Genomic DNA, 16923 nt, shown 5'->3' with positions numbered 1-16923 from the left:
TTTGCCGTCTGCAGGCGGCCTAAAAGATGGGAGCATTTACACACAATGATTATTGCTCAAACAATAGCTTTTTAGCGATTATTGCGTGTAAATGAGCCTTAAGTGGTCAGTGTAACAACTGCTGCATTAAAAAAAAAATCATTTAAAAAAAATGCCAATAACAAATATTCTTTAAAAAGAATCATGAGTACCTGCAGTTTGTCTTACCTCTACAGTTTTCGATGTATAGAGCCCATGTACAAAGTAGAGGTCTGAGTAAGCATCAGGCCTGTGAGATATTCTAAGATCCAGGTATCTAATTCCAGCGTTCAGCTGCTCAGTAACACTTAAAGTCTGTCAAGGACAAGGAAAAATATCAGGGGCATAGCTAAAGGTTCATGGGCCCTAGGATCAAAACTTCATCTTGCCCAATCCCCCCCCCCCCCCCCCCCCCCCCAACACAACCTCCCTTCAGGCTGTAAGCTCATTCATAACTGTCCACTGCATAGCTTGTTCTCCTAAAGGGGTTGTAGCAACATCTCAAGTCATCTTATCTCTACAGAATAGGAGAGAAGTTTATTATCGGCGGGGGTCCAACCACTAAGTCCCTCACCAACACCGAAAACAGGGGTCCCGATGGTCCTTGCATGAATGGAGTGGAGAACATGCATGCAACACATCACCGCTCCATTTGCAACATGAAAAGGAGTTTGCAGCTCAGGGAGCAGGCCCTTTCTGGGGCAGATGTGGGATTGATGGTATAATGGTAGTGCAGATGATCAGCCAGCTAGCTGGGTGACATTTAGGAGGGGTAGAAGGAAGATATCAGACGAAGGCTAGTCCTGAACTGGTACACCCCAACAAGTTTGCAAAGTTGGCAGGTGAGGGGGATGCCATTGTAGGGTTAGCAGTGCTGCACCAAGACACACACTCTGATCACCAGGGGGAATGTCTGCTCCAGTAAGAAGAGGAATAGAAGTGTAGGGCAGGCTACGCAGGTCCTGTTAGTGGAATTATTAAAGGGACAGACAGGGATATTTGCCACAAAGACAGGGATAGTTCAATGGTATATAGTCTTCCTGGCGCTCGAGTACAGAAGTACTAGAATACATAACCATAGCAATCATAGTTATGGTTTAAGTCCACTACAGGAACATAAAAAATAATGAAGAAAAAAAATGAATAAAAATGTGTTAAAAAAAAACAAACTTAAAAATAAGCGTAAAAAAAATGTGCGCACTTTCCCGTGTGTGTGTGTGTATATGTATGTATGTATGTATGTATGTATGTATGTATGTATGTATGTATGTATGTATGTATGTATGTATGTATATATAATAAAAAATAAATAAATAAATTAAATAAAATTGACCATGAAATTTTTTATTTTGTTCATTTTGCCTCCCAATAAATCAATAAATGATAAAAAAAACCTTGGTACCCCAAAATGGTATAAATTAAAACTACAGCTCGTCATGCAAAAAATAGCCCTCACAGACTTTGAATGCAACGATGTTAAGAAAAAAAAAATTTTTTGTGCAAAAATGTAAACTTAAAATAACTTTGATATCATCGTAATCGTACCAACATGCAGAAAAAAAGTGTATCTAGCCATTTATGCTGCATGATTAATGTTGTAAAAAAAAAACAAAAAAAATGAATTGATGTATTCTCTCACTGCCTTAAGAGGAAAAATAAATATAAATATATATATGAAAACTTACAATACACTATATGTACCAATAAAAACAGTTTGCCAGTTTACTGTGTCCTTAAGGGGTTAGTAAATAACACAGGAATAATTGTAGAAGGTGATGAGGAGAAAGCAAATCTATTAAAAAGTTTTTTTTCCAGTGTATTCAGAAATGCAAAGTCATAAAATAAATTCTTCACTAAAAGTCACTAGTTTAACCAAGAAGACTTGCAGAGCCACTTCAAACAGATTAAAATAGACAAATTAGCAGGTCTCAATGGCCTACACCCCCAGGGTTCTAAGAGAATCCATGTGATAGACCATGGTTTCTTATATTTAAGGACTCTATAGTGATGAAGTCTGTTCCACTAGATTGGTGCATAACCAATGCGGTGACAATATTTGAAAAAAGGGGTCAAAAAGTGAACCTGGAAACTACTTCTATTGTGGGTAAAATATTTGAAGGGCTTCTAAGAGATGCTATCCTAGAGTACCTGAATGAAAATAACTAACTCCATATCAGCAAGAGTTCATTACTGTCAAACCAATCTGATCACCTTCTACAATACCCAGAGAAATTACCAAAATTGGTGTTTATTCAGTTTAGAAAAAAAAAAAAAGGACACATTGAGAGGCGACCTAATAACTATGTCAATACAGAAATCTCTCCCTTTAACTACTTATACCAAGGACTGTGACAAGGAAGGGAAGGGTGTGTGTGTATGTGGGGGGGGGGGGGGGGGGGGGGACCTTTATGTCTAGAGGAAAGTTTCTAAAACAACTAAAAAGGGGGTTATTTACTGTAAGAGCAGTGAGACTATAGAACTCTGCCTGAGAACGTGGTGATGGCAAATTCAATAAAAGGGTTTAAGAAGGGCCTAGATGTCTTTCTTAAGTGTTACAGTATTATAGGTTATAATCACTAGTTACGGTACTTCATAAGGGTTTATTGACAGACAGAGTGAGGAAGGAATTGTTTTCCTTAAATGATGAAAATTAGCTTGCATGTCATTGGTTTTTTTTGCCTTCCTCTGGATCAACACTGGAAAGTAATAGGCTGGACATATGTGATTTTTAAGCCTAACATACTATGGAAAAACATTAACATACCTGAGTGGTACTCCATCTTAGCATAATGGTGCGTGTGATAACAGGCACATATTTCTCAAAAAAGAGAAGCAGCTTAGGAGAGGTAGGATCAACTGGGGATAGTCGGTCTAAGCAATAAGTCATGGTATCATGACTCCCTGAGGAGGAGAAAAACAAAATAGCGATCAAGAATCACATTATGAAATGGCTCCATACCAATTTCTATTACTATAAATATGACTTACTATAGATTCATTTGCAACATTTAAAGGGAAACTCACTAGATTTTGACCTTTTAAACCCACTATGCCCATTAAACAGTAATGTAATGGGCATTAACACAGTTACTTTAACCATCCTGTGGCAAGCATGTAAAATCAATAGTTATATTTTCTCGCACTGCGTTATTAGTGATCGGTCCAGTCAGCGTTTTTAACTAATTGACCAACAGGCCAGAAAATACTCAAAATTCTTTAATCAAATGATGGAGAAAAGCCAGGAAAGGACCATTACCTGCCAGATAGACCAAGGTATAATTCGCCAGTTAAATGCTGCGTTTTATCATATGCTCATGTGAGCCCGCCCTTAACGTGCCTCTAGGCCTGTGATGGCGACCCTTTGACACACGTGTCAGCACTGACACGCGTGGCCATAGTCTCCGACACGTGGCCGCTGTCGGCCGTTCACCCCGTTGGTGACTACCAGCAGGGGCCGCCGCGGCTCCCCTGCTGGTATTCACTAACCAGCGCTGATCCCGGCGCACACTGTGATGTCAATGTGCAGCCAGGATCCTCCTCCCCCCATCCCCCAACGTCTCCTACCCGTTGGTTCCGCGGGTGCGTCCGGGTGAGAAGGCGTCCTGCAACACACTGATGTCACAGTGTGCACCAGAGATCATCGCTGCTGGAGGGCGCGGAGGAGCGGAGCTTTCAGGACATGGATGGGGTGAGTACGCGGGTCTCGGAGTCCGCTGTCGCTGCTGACTGTCGCTGCTGGGGGGGGGGGGGGGGGGCGCTGTCGGGTGCTGTCACTGCTTGGGGCTGCTGTGGGGGGGCACTGTCACTGCTGGGGGTCATCATTACTAAGATGAGTGAGGGGGAGGCTGGGAGAGGCGAGGGCCTGTGCTACGGGTGTTTTCGGTTTACTAAATACAGTTATATATTACAATTATACTTTTTTGTTATTTAAACTATAAATATCGCGAATTTATGGATTTTTTCTTGAAGTGACACCACCCGAGTCATGCTCGTTTTTTTGGCGAATTTTGGCACACCGAGATCAAAAAGTTGCCCATCACTGCTCTAGTTCATAGTACAAAGGAGCTGATAAGCAAAGTTTATTCTTAACTGCACCCTAATACGGGGAATATAGGGGAATATAGAATAGTTGTGTCAAAAGGCGATTCTGGCACCAACTTATGAAACTGTAGGACAGATGAATAAAATAATTATTTTACAATTCAAAGGAGAAATTGTAGAGTACCTGTCGGTGGATAGTGTTATGGACACTGAACAAGTCACCTCATACCCTGTAGAGGTCCTTAATTTTTTTTTTTTTTTTAAACAAATCTTTATTTGTAACTGGGGAAAGGGAATGTGGGAGAAAATGGTTACATTATTTCCTCTGTAACAATTATGTCAATTAATTAAAAAGTGTCAATTAATAAAACAGTAAGAAATAAGAGCTTTTGCCAGCTTAAATACATCTTCTATAGAACTTACAAGTATAACAATTAGTATCTTCTTCCAGCTGGGCAAATTAATTCTTAAACTTTCAATCCGTTCGGAAGAATGGAAATTATAAAACAGCGTATCTTCATCAAAAATTATCATCAATAATTTATCAACAACTATGTACATAGTGTTGTTGCTACCGTTTTGCCCGGAGTTACTGTAACCTGGGTGGGAGGCAGGTCCTTAACTTTTTGGGATGGTCAGGAGTGCCCTCTCATAAGGTGAGGTTAAACGTTGGTGTTCCGGTCCTATTAATACGTAATCCTGAAGCGCCAAAACTGTGCAACGGCACATGATTACAAATTACAAACTTGGGGCAAAATATTGTAAGAGCCGTAATTTTGACTGGAATAGCAAAAGGAGAAAGTGTTTTAGTTCCGCGCATTCCGATAATACGGAAGGATTTGCCTTTTCAATACAAAAGGCTGCAATTCCCTTTAAAAACAGAGTTTGCGATGACGATCAATAAGACTCAAGGGCAAACACTTATGGTAGCAGGTGTACATTTCGAAAAAACAATTTTTTCACTGGCAACACTATGTGGTGTGCTAACATGTTTCCAGCCCACAAAACCTTTATATCCTAGCAAAAGATGACAAGTCCAAAACCGTAGTGTACAGAACTGTGCTGACACAGTAGATTGCAGTTACATTCCTTTCACTATTTCAACTTTCTACGTTTCAATATAGAGCAGAACACAGATTAGATGAAAAAAAAAATACAAATTCCACATAAACAAAGTCACAGTTAAAAAAGCTAGATCTGATATAAATGTGTTTATGAATTCCCTGTAATGTGGTTGTAAATGAGAACTCCACACTAAAGTATAAGAATATTGTTCATTCTAGTCCTCAGATTGCTTATAGCACAATTACAGTTAGGTCGATAAACGTACATGGTGTCTGCGGCCCCACAGCTGGGGGGGAGATAAGATAAAAGTGTCCGTTTTGGAACCAAATGTAGGTCACGCTCTTTCTGCCTGCAGCTTTGGGATTTGTTGCAATTTTCTACATAGAAGCAATTATAATACATTTTCTGCTGTCTCATTTTGTCCCAATACAACCTTTTAGGGTTTAGACAATAGATATAAAACACACATTTTGATACCTGAAAAGTTAGACCTATTCTTGAGGTGCAGATTCCCAAATATAGAACCAGTTTTGACTCATTTGTTCTAGTTTTGGAGATATAACATAGGCACATTACATGTTGCTCCACCGGTTGTTCCTCACATTTCAGAATCTTTATTTATATTATATAAATATGACAAAATGAATATTAGGGCTTATGCACACAACAGCGTCTTCACCGAATATCACGCGTGCGTTGCAAAGTCAATGGACTTTCATTGTTCCATACACACCGGCGTGTGAGCACTGCGTATCAATATACTAGAGAAATAAATCGCAGCATGCTCTATTTCTCTGCGTACGTACAGGGAATTTTTTTTAAATTACACTGCGCATGTCTGTGGGCATACCCAGAGCCATAATCAGCCCATACACAGTCCTAAAAAAATAAAGCACCTAAAAAATGATTGCAATATCAAGTAGACCTATGGGAAACGTTAATTATTAACTATGTTTTGGTGTTTGAGTATCTGTCTTAGGCTGGTTTCACACGGCCGAGAAACTCGTATAAGTTTTTTGCGTCGTGACTCACAAAACTCACGAATTTGAACTTCATACACACAAGCAATGTTTTCATTGACTGCGATGCGGCGAGGAAAAGAAATTGTGGCATGTTCTATATTTTCGCGTTTCTCAGAACGCGTAGCCCATTGATTTCAGTGGGACCTGTAATACATCGCAGGGATCTCGCATGCTGGGCGATGGGCACTCGATGGGAGGTGTCTATTTGAAATCAATCAGAAACACTTCCGATCCGCTATCGTACGTGAAACTCGAGCGAGAGGCTTATATTTACAGAAGGAATGCAAGTAAAAAGCAAGTTGAGAAGTGCAATATTGGGCTGCGTTTCTCAGACTGATACCGTACTTGCCCATGTGTAGGTAGTATAGATGAGCGAGTATACTCGCTAAAGGCAATTACTCGAGCGAGCATTGACTTTAGCGAGTATCTCCCCTGCTCGAGACTGCAGGTTCGGGTGCCGGCAGCGGGGGAGCCTTGAGTAGCGGCTGTCAGCAGGAGGGAGCAGAGGGGAGAGAGGGAGAGAGAGATCTCCCCTCCGTTCCGCCCCGCTCTCCCCCTGCAGTCTCGAGCGGGCAGGTACTCGCTAAAGTCAATGCTCGCTCGAGTAATTGCCTTTAGCGAGTATACCGCTCATCTCTAGTAGGTAGCCTTACAAAAAGAAACACTCAAAGTTTGAAAATTGCTAATTTTTCCAGATTTGTCTGTAAATTTGGATTTTTCCTGTTAATAAAGAAAAGATTTATTGATGAACATTTACCACCAACAAACTACAATATGTCAAAGAAAAAGAAAAAATAAACACAATCTCAGAATCGCACCAATAAGTAAAAGCATTTTAAAGTTATTACCACAAAGTCACAGATGTCAGATCTGAAAAATAAGGCTTGGTCCTTAAGACCAAGATAGGCAATGTCCGTAAGGCAAATCTCACACAGACAAGCCTGATATCACTCTCTCACACATGTGATGTCCCCACGGATGTGAGGCATATTTGTGCTAAAAGCCCCTCCCAGCACTTCAGTACAGTTGTGAGCTTCCGTTTGCTTTCTTGTTTTATTTTTTTATTAAATCAATGGAGAAAAAAAAAAAAAAAAAAATCAGATGTAGAAGAGACGGAAGCCCTGACGAAGCCCTAACAGCCTTAGCATAACATGAAACTAACCAAGATCCCTGTAATAAGGGGCCAACCAACACTATTAACACTAAGGCAATACCGAGACCTATGATCCCCAAAACAGTACCTGGAATTGATAGTTTACTCAGAGGAACATCCCACAATTCTTCACACAGATGGGACATCCATTGTTGGTAGCCAGTCGCCCGGTTGTCACATTTCTGTAGAACGTCTCCCATATTGTGGCTGTGCGAGCTCCTGAGATTGTAGGGAAATGGTCATTAGTCTATGATAAACACTTCCAAGTAAAAAAAAAAAAAAAATGGTGCAACAATCTGACATGTTTCAGGCTGTCACAGCAGCTCTTGCGCCTTGTGGTTTGCGACTTTTGGTTTCTGTACTGCGGATAACTACAGCCGCTCACCATTGGTCATGCGCAGTAGTTTTTTTCTTCAATATTCGGATTTTCCGCACCATCGCTTAGTGATGACATGGGTACATTGCGTATGGACTTCAATGGAACGCATTAGTCATCCCATTAGGGAAGGTGACACCATCAAAAATTACTTAATAGATAAATATACTGGATTTTTCAGTTGAAAACCAGCATCCCCTTTGGTGTATATAAGAGATTGGATCTGAGTTTACACTGGGATTTTAAAAAAAATGAAAAAAAAAAAGGGAAAAAATAATTTTTCTTCATATTTTACCTAAAAATAACTACAGTAAAACCTCTACTAGCATTGACATCTACTAAGGCTGATTTGCGGCATGTTCTATATTCTGTGGATTTACGCCGCGGAAGGTCTCTATTGATATAGCATTAATGGAGACCGCAGAAATCCACGATCACTAGCAGGCACTTTTTTGTTTTTAATCGTGGTACTTCCGCGGCATAAATCCACTGGCATATCCTGCGTCACCTGTGGGCATAAGTCATTAAATGTGGTTTGGTGCGTTTTTTGGAATGTCTAGAACCAATTAATTGGATTTACATTGATTTCTATGGAAATAATTACCTCGAGTAGCAACGATTTCAGGTCAAGCCGATGGCTTCCGGACGGATTACCAATGTTAGTAGAGGTTTTAGTGTAATAGGTTATAGTCTAAGGGCGACAGAATTCGCGTGTGCAAAGTTTGCACATGCTGTACACAGAATAAAACCCATTGATATTAATGGGCTCAATCACACTTCCCTTTTTTTTGCCAGGCGCATTTTGCATGTGTGAGAAAACAAAAGTAGAACCCGCTATCTCTCACTGCGCACAGATGAACAGCGCCCAACGATTATTTTTTTTTGGTCTGCGTGAAAGATCTGATCCACGATTTATTACTACCATTCTTCCACCGCATGCGCTCACACTGCAGGATTATCAGGCAAGCCGCTTTTCAAACTCCTGCTCTCCTGCAGATCGGACGGTGTCCGTTGACTTTGATGGAAGCCAGACGTGCGGCAACCACAGTGAAATGGAGCATGCTGAGATTTTTTTCTGGCCCAAAAGGTCCGCAAATCACATCCATATGCTTTATTTCATTTGCGCACTCCCATGCTTTCCTATGGGCGGCTTGATATGCGCAAGCCCCGTGCAGATTTCGCAAATCAAACTCGCCTGTGGACATTCGGCCTAATATGCAGTGAAAACATGGTGGCGGACGTGCACCCTTACTCTGAGCAGAGGCACAGGGGAAGAGGGGGCCGGGGGCGCTCCACGGACACTTGTGAGCGGAGGGGGGGGGGGGCGCTCCACGGACACTCCTGAGCGGAGGGGGGGGCGCGCTCCACGGACACTCCTGAGCGGAGGGGGGGGCGCGCTCCACGGACACTCCTGAGCGGAGGGGGGGGGCGCGCTCCACGGACACTCCTGAGCGGAGGGGGGGGCGCGCTCCACGGACACTCCTGAGCGGAGGGGGGGGGCGCGCTCCACGGACACTCCTGAGCGGAGGGGGGGGGCGCGCTCCACGGACACTCCTGAGCGGAGGGGGGGGGCGCGCTCCACGGACACTCCTGAGCGGAGGGGGGGGGCGCGCTCCACGGACACTCCTGAGCGGAGGGGGGGGGCGCGCTCCACGGACACTCCTGAGCGGAGGGGGGGGCGCGCTCCACGGACACTCCTGAGCGGAGGGGGGGGCGCGCTCCACGGACACTCCTGAGCGGAGGGGGGGGGCGCGCTCCACGGACACTCCTGAGCGGAGGGGGGGGGCGCGCTCCACGGACACTCCTGAGCGGAGGGGGGGCGCGCTCCACGGACACTCCTGAGCGGAGGGGGGGCGCGCTCCACGGACACTCCTGAGCGGAGGAGGGGGCGCTCCACGGACACTCCTGAGCGGAGGAGGGGGCGCTCCACGGACACTCCTGAGCGGAGGAGGGGGCGCTCCACGGACACTCCTGAGCGGAGGAGGGGGCGCTCCACGGACACTCCTGAGCGGAGGAGGGGGCGCTCCACGGACACTCCTGAGCGGAGGAGGGGGCGCTCCACGGACACTCCTGAGCGGAGGAGGGGGCGCTCCACGGACACTCCTGAGCGGAGGAGGGGGCGCTCCACGGACACTCCTGAGCGGAGGAGGGGGCGCTCCACGGACACTCCTGAGCGGAGGAGGGGGCGCTCCACGGACACTCCTGAGCGGAGGAGGGGGCGCTCCACGGACACTCCTGAGCGGAGGAGGGGGCGCTCCACGGACACTCCTGAGCGGAGGAGGGGGCGCTCCACGGACACTCCTGAGCGGAGGAGGGGGCGCTCCACGGACACTCCTGAGCGGAGGAGGGGGCGCTCCACGGACACTCCTGAGCGGAGGAGGGGGCGCTCCACGGACACTCCTGAGCGGAGGAGGGGGCGCTCCACGGACACTCCTGAGCGGAGGAGGGGGCGCTCCACGGACACTCCTGAGCGGAGGGGGCGCTCCACGGACACTCCTGAGAGGAGGCGCGGGGGGGGGGGGGGGGGGGCGGCGGGAAGCGCCCCACAGACACTCTGAGCCTCCACTAGAGGCGCTCTACAGATGCTGCATTCACGGAGCAGTGCTACACCCGGGGGCCATTCACACACTCAGGTTTCCAGAAGTATTCCAGCAGAGCGTCCACTACCATCCTTCAGACATGCCAGAGAGGAGGGTGGCTGCGGTAAGCCCTTGCTGTAGACCAGCACCTGCCCCGGGACTACCGCACAGACACAACCGGAGACTGTGCATAAGACTCTACAAGTTCCTCTTCCAGTCCTCCTGCTAGAAGGTGCAGCATGGCGGGTGGCGCCCACGGGTACTGTAACTGCCACAGAACAGCTCAAGGGAGACCCACGAGCGCCGCGGTCCCCGACGGCCAGGTGAGACCCAGCCTGCGCTGTGGAAACATACCGGAGCCGTCAGCCATCCTCACAGCAGAACCCAGGAAGCCCCAGGAACCGCCCACTGCAGCCTCCATAGGTCGGCGTGTCAGTCCCCGCACCACTGAGGTAGTCCTACAATACGTGACGCCTACTGCCGGTAGAAGGTATCCATGTGATCCCCCCCTAAAAACTGAATAATGGATCATTCCGGTAGTCTGTTTGTTTTGCAGCAATACAAGACGGACCGCTGCACTGCGTCTCCGAAGGGGTGGAGAGAAGCCAGCCCGAAACAGTGAATGTAAACTGTGGGAGATCTATCAGCTGGGTGCATGGGAAATATGTCGCATAGTAAACCTGCTGCATGTTAGACCGCTCTGGCCAAGGTTTTCGAAGAGATATCAGAGAAATTCCAGGGTGGGGGGATAAATGCGGCAAGTGTACTCAAAATCTATTTTCATGCCGCAATCCGTTTATATGACACCCCAACCTTCAGCATTTGAATGGCAAATACATGGGACCCCCCTTTAGTGCACCCTATAATAAATACAGACCACACACAATGGGGATTTATCATGGCGCAAGTGGTGAAAAAAAGACACAATTTTGGACACAAGGCTTATGGGCGTGAAAAAGTCTTTTTTGTTTGTTTGTTTTTTTCTTTTAAATCCGGAGCAGGCATCCGCCTCTGGATTTGGCAGCAAAGACCACCCATAGCCTACTATTGAAAACTGCTTTTTCGGGCACACAAGTGGAAATCAATTGAGATTTTTTTCCACTCGCGAAGGAGAAATCGCAGTTCTGTTTTTGGAAGGGTTTCGCGCAGATGGCTTCCATTGAAGTCAATAGAAGCCGTCCAACCCGCGGCCCTTCTGCAATAAACATTGTGGAAAGGTTGCGGATTCTGCGTCATCACTAGTTGATGAAGCGGGAAAAGCAAAAAAACTTTACTGCGCATGGCTCTCGCTGAGCCGTGCGGACCATGGCAGTACAGAAAACAAGAAAAGACAGGTATGCCCAAATGCCAGCCGGGCACAAGGTCGGATTCCGCTGCGGGTTCCTGTATACGGAATCCAACCTGGTCGTGTGCAGCCAGCCCTATGCCACTCACACCAGTTTAACCCCTTAGTGACCGCCGATACGCCTTTTTACGGCTTGTATTGACAGTCTATGTATAAAGAGAGATCAAGCGGCGATATTTCTTCATACATCCTGGGCACTGACTTTTTCTTACAGCTGACACCCAGCTGCAACAGCTGCGATCAGCCACGCGGCTCTGCAAAGCTGTTAGCCTTTGTTAACGTTCAGGGGTCCCGTACGGCCCTCCACAATGTGATCGCGGGGAGCCGTGTTGGTGTTATGGCAGCTGGGAGCCTTCTGAAAGGTCTCAGGGCTGTCATGGCTATGCCCATGGGGTGGCTTGATGGACTGCCTGCCTGCCTCCATCATACTGTTGGAGCGATCAAAGTATTGCAAGTTGTTGTTCCCTGTGGGGACTTTAAAAAAAAACGTAAAAGTAAGAACAATAAAGTTCTTTATTAATTTTTTTTTTTTTTTAAAGTGATAAAAGTAAAAAAAAAAAAACTTTTTGCCATGTTTGTAATAAGAGAATCTGAATAATAAAACAAAAATACATGTTTGTTATCGCTGCATCCGTTATATTCAGTTCTATCAAGTTAACGCATAATTTATCCCGCACAGTGAGCGTCATCAGAAAAAAAAATAAAGAACGCCAGAAATGCTTTTTTTTTGGTCACCCTGTATCTAAGAAAAAATGCAATAAAAAGCAATCAACGCAAACTACAGAACGTCCAGCAAAAAATGAGCCTTCGCACAACTATGTTGACATAAAAGTAAAAAAAATCTATTGCGTGCAGAAGATGGTGGCAAGAAAAAAGAATTAAAAAAATTAAATATCTTTGAAAACAACTACAAGTAGTACAGCAAAAAAAACCCTATATTTCGCCTATGTGCGTGAAAAAAAAACACTGCTCGCATGAGTGGAAAACGCGTGAACGGTCAAAGTTTGCGGATGAAACTTTGCCCGTTCACTGGAGCAGCTGCTCCATGAAGGTCCCCTTATCACTGTCACAGTGTTCAGTGATGATGGGACTGCAGCGGGGACGAAAGAACCCCCTGTCATAGCTGTAGCAGAGGAGTGCAATGCCATCCCATTGCTTTCAATGGGGCCGGCGCTGTTGCTGCCCCATTGAAAGCAAGGGGATGAAGGCAACCCCTCCAGCGATGGTTTTCAGGGAAGGGCTTGAATTATAAGCCCTTCCCTGAAAATCATCCGTGGCTGTAGAAAAAAATAAAAAGAAACATCAACTCACCCAGAAGCGCTGCCCGTCCCCAGCAGTCTTCTTCTTTATTCTGGTGGCTAGGGATTGAAAAATCCTCCCCTCCAGAAAGCGTTGCCTCTGATTGGCTGAGCGCTGTGACCAATCAGAGGCAGCGTTCAGCTGTTATTTAATTGCTGAGTGCTGTCTCTGATTGGTCACAGCGCTCAGCCAATCAGAGGCAGCGCTTTTTCTGGAGGCGAGGATTTTTCAGTCCCCGGCCACCAGAATACAGAAGAAGAATGCTGGGGACTGTGAGAAGAGTCGGACAGCGCTTCTAGGTGAGTTAACTTTTTTTTTTCTACAGCTAGGGATGATTTTAAGGGAAGGGCTTATATTTCAAACCCTTCCCTGAAAATCACTGCTGCAGGGGTTGCCTTCATCCCATTACATTAAATGGGGCGGCAGCAGCGCCGGCCCCATTGAAAGCAATGGGATGGCATCGCGCTCCTCTTTTACAGCTGTGGCGGAGGAGCGCAGCTTCTTCTTATGTTTTCAATGGGGTCGGCGCAGCTGCCACCAGCTTAAGTGACAAGAAACTGAAGCTCCCGGATGTGACAGCATCCAGGGGTTTCACATCCAAGGAATCCCCTGCTGCAGCTGTCACAGCCACAGCAGGGAATAGCGATCCGCTCCCATTGTTTTCAATGGGGCGACAGTAGCACCAGCCCCATTGAAAGCAATGGGATGGCATCACGCTCCTTTGCCACAGCTGTGACAGCTGTGATAGGGGGATTCTTTTGTCCCTCGCTGCAGTCCCATCATCACTGAACACTGTGACAGTGCTGTTAAAGTGTTTAGTGATGAGGGAACTCCCCGTGGGGATTGATGGAACCCTCGGAGAGTCCCCTCATCCCCGCTGGGATGAATGAGTTAACAGCGGGACATCTAAAAGGTGCTTCTGGCCAGAAGCACCTTTTAAAGGGGTTGTCCCGCGCCGAAACGTTTTTTGTTTTTTTTCAATAGGCCCCCCGTTCGGCGCGAGACAAACCCAATGCATGTGTTAAAAAAAAAAAAGTTTAGTACTTACCCGAATCCCCGCGCTGCGGCGACTTCTTCCTTACCTTAGCAAGATGACCGCCGGGATCTTCACCCACGATGCACCGCGGGTCTTCTCCCATGGTGCACCGTGGGCTCTGTGCGGTCCATTGCCGATTCCAGCCTCCTGATTGGCTGGAATCGGCACACGTGACGGGGCGGAGCTACGAGGACCAGCTCTCCGGCACGAGCGGCCCCATTCACCAGGGAGAAGACCGGACTGCGCAAGCGCGTCTAATCGGGCGATTAGACGCTGAAATTAGATGGCACCATGGAGACGAGGACACCAGCAACGGAACAGGTAAGTGAATAACTTCTGTATGTCTCATATTTAATGCACGATGTACATTACAAAGTGCATTAATATGGCCATACAGAAGTGTATAACCCCACTTGCTTTCGCGGGACAACCCCTTTAAGTGTCCTCCCATAGGCAGCGGGGGAATCTGTTCTGTGAGCACGAGTTTACATTAACTTCTGCTCCCATAGCAGTCATTGGAAACTCCTGCAAAACTCACAACATCTTTTTTTAGGTGTGCGCTGTTTTGCGCTTCAAATTTCACGCATATGAACGCTTCTATAGGAACCCACTGGTTCTTTTAGAAGTGTGCATTATGCGTCCGCAAAACACACGCTTGTGTGAATGAGGCCTAAACATGGAATTTGTTTTAGAAATGTATTCTGCTTAGCAAATAGACCTCCTTATCATCTGTTTTACTTTATTTGATCTTCTATACATATATTTAACTATGTAAACCTTAAAGGGGTTTTCCACGTTGAATACTACTGATGACCTATCCTTTCATAACAGTTCCTGGCGAAAAACTGGCGAGACTCACCCCAAATTTTATAGCACTAGTTCTTCTGTGTTTAGCAATACCCCTATTGTAGCCCCAATCTATTTACTGGACACATGGCTAGGCTTATAATGGAGGGAAGACCCATTGGATTTCACGGCACAACTGAATAAATTCCAGGGCCAATTGCTCACTTGTGCAGAAAAAAAAGTACCTCCCTAAAAAGAATCCCCACCCCCACGGACCCGATTCATTTGGAGAGATGAAACTTCAACTTTATTTAACTTTTTTAAAACTTTTATGCAATCGCCGTTATCCAATAGATTGTGGAACTGGGGTCCGCACACTGCAGTCCCCCAATGACAGGTCCAGGCTCTCGGCTATCCCCAGCAGTCGAGATACGGGAGCTTTCACGTGCACAGACCCTGGGGCTAAAGGTCCCCTGTCCCCAGGCGTTGCGGTATCCCGCGGAGAATCTCAGCCACGGGAGCCGCTGGCCAGGAGTAGGAGCAGGAACCGGCAGACGGTTATATGACAGATAGGCTAACCGTGGAGAATTGCCGTCCGCGAGCTGAGAAACGCAAAGATTCTCTGCTCGTGGACATGGAGCCGGCACTCAGCTTCAGCCGGCGTGATTCGCCGTCGATTTACCGCCGGCAAAGTCACTGCCGTGGCCTCACTCTACAGGGCCAGCGTGTTTTTATGGCCCTGTAGAATAAAGCCCCGGGGTTGGGGAATTTGACAGCTCGCAGCTCACGGCTGCTATGGTGTGCAGTCCCCAGTCACGCGATCACCAATAGCCAATGCATAACGGCAATCGCATAAAATTTTTTTAAAAGTTAAAGTTTTACCGGATCCGTCAGGGGAGATGAAACTACTCACGTCATGCTTCTTCAATGTCCCACGATGATCTGGTCCTGCAAGGACCTGTCGCTGGCTTCTATGGATAGGTCATCAGTAGTGTTCTCCCTGGAAAATCCCTTTAATTAATGTCCTCTTAAGTAATTTTCTGCCTCACCCCATTTAGGAACAATAACTATTATAGACAATAACTTAAGAAAATGCTTCTACGCACCTCCTACTCCCAGCACCTACAGTACACGCCGCACTGATCCCTGGCTGCTAGGACAGCGTCTTCAAGCTGACAGATTCCCTTTAAATAATAACTTGAGAAATAGTTCCCCACAGAGTAGTAAAACATGCCTAAACAGCACTCCTGCATTTCACAATGAGTCAGGAGTTTTTGACATCCTGTCATAGAGCATGATGTTGTTCTCCATTTCGTTCTTCCTTCTTGTGAGAGTTTAGAGGAACCCTCGTCATCCCTAGACCTTTTAAAGAGAAGATACTCAAGTATTATGGATCATCATCTGGAATGTAATCTGGGTTCCTCTGTAAGGCTGCTCTCACACATGCATTACCAAAACACCACGTTCAAAACCGAAGCGTTTTACCGTGATTTTGTGTGGCGTTTTTAAACGCATTCTACTGGGTGACGAGGTGCAGTAAAAAGGACTTAAACAGTCTATTTTCCTGGTTTAAGAGGTGCTTGATATTTAAGATGACTGTCCTCCCCAGAATACTATACATCCTCCAGGCCCTACCCATTCACATACCTAGATTATTTTTCAGACATCTTTCCTCCCTGCTCACAAAGTTTGTCTGGGTTGACATGCCCACCCGAATAGCTCGTAACATCCTGGCTAGACCTAAGGAGATGGGCGGTCTGGGCCTACCAGACCTTCTGGCTTACCACCATGCCTCCCATCTTCTGCGCGTGGTAGATTAGCATAGACATATTGACTCCAAACAGTGGATTGCATTGGAACAGAAGTTCTCTGCAATACCTCTGACGGCTCTGCCTTGGCTGCAGAGAGACATTCCCCTGGAGGCCAGCTCTGACCCAACAATAGGCCCCACTCTCAGGGTTCTTCCTTGAGTCTTTCCAAAACCAGGAATCTAACCTATGCCTTCGCCTCTATTTCCCAATTTGGGAAACCCAGCATTTCCACCTAGTCTAGAAAGTGGAGCATTTCAACTATGGTTCCATAGCGGTAGATATAGAGCATCACAGTTTCTCTCAGAAAGACAGTGGCTACCATCAGAGGCATTGGAACATATTTTAGAACCCACTCCGCTGACCTACTGGCAAATCCACCAAATCAGACTCTC

General features: G+C 46.3%; 1 protein-coding gene across 6 annotated transcripts in view; it reads right to left on the bottom strand.

The window, feature by feature from the left end:
• Positions 1-15947, bottom strand: part of PLCXD1 (phosphatidylinositol specific phospholipase C X domain containing 1) — a 67360-nt gene extending 51413 nt beyond the window's left edge. For 3 of the 6 annotated variants that reach the window (XM_066579559.1, XM_066579600.1, XM_066579550.1), the window contains exons 1-5: positions 15827-15844; positions 15634-15720; positions 7388-7518; positions 2783-2919; positions 208-333 (exon numbers count right to left, since the gene is read on the bottom strand). In XM_066579559.1, coding sequence (XP_066435656.1) covers positions 208-333; positions 2783-2919; positions 7388-7518; positions 15634-15638 — 399 coding nt within the window. In that variant the 5' untranslated portion in view covers positions 15639-15720; positions 15827-15844. Of the gene's footprint in view, positions 1-207; positions 334-2782; positions 2920-7387; positions 7519-8597; positions 8957-10608; positions 10713-15633; positions 15721-15826 lie in introns of those variants that run through there. The other 3 variants (XM_066579579.1, XM_066579569.1, XM_066579589.1) reach the window with 3 other exon arrangements.
• Between the last annotated feature and the right edge of the window lie 976 nt (positions 15948-16923).

The sequence above is a fragment of the Eleutherodactylus coqui genome, chromosome 1, assembly GCF_035609145.1.
Source record: "Eleutherodactylus coqui strain aEleCoq1 chromosome 1, aEleCoq1.hap1, whole genome shotgun sequence".
In the NCBI taxonomy this organism is placed as follows: Eukaryota; Metazoa; Chordata; class Amphibia; order Anura; family Eleutherodactylidae; genus Eleutherodactylus; species Eleutherodactylus coqui.
This window is presented reverse-complemented; position numbering and strand designations above follow the sequence as displayed.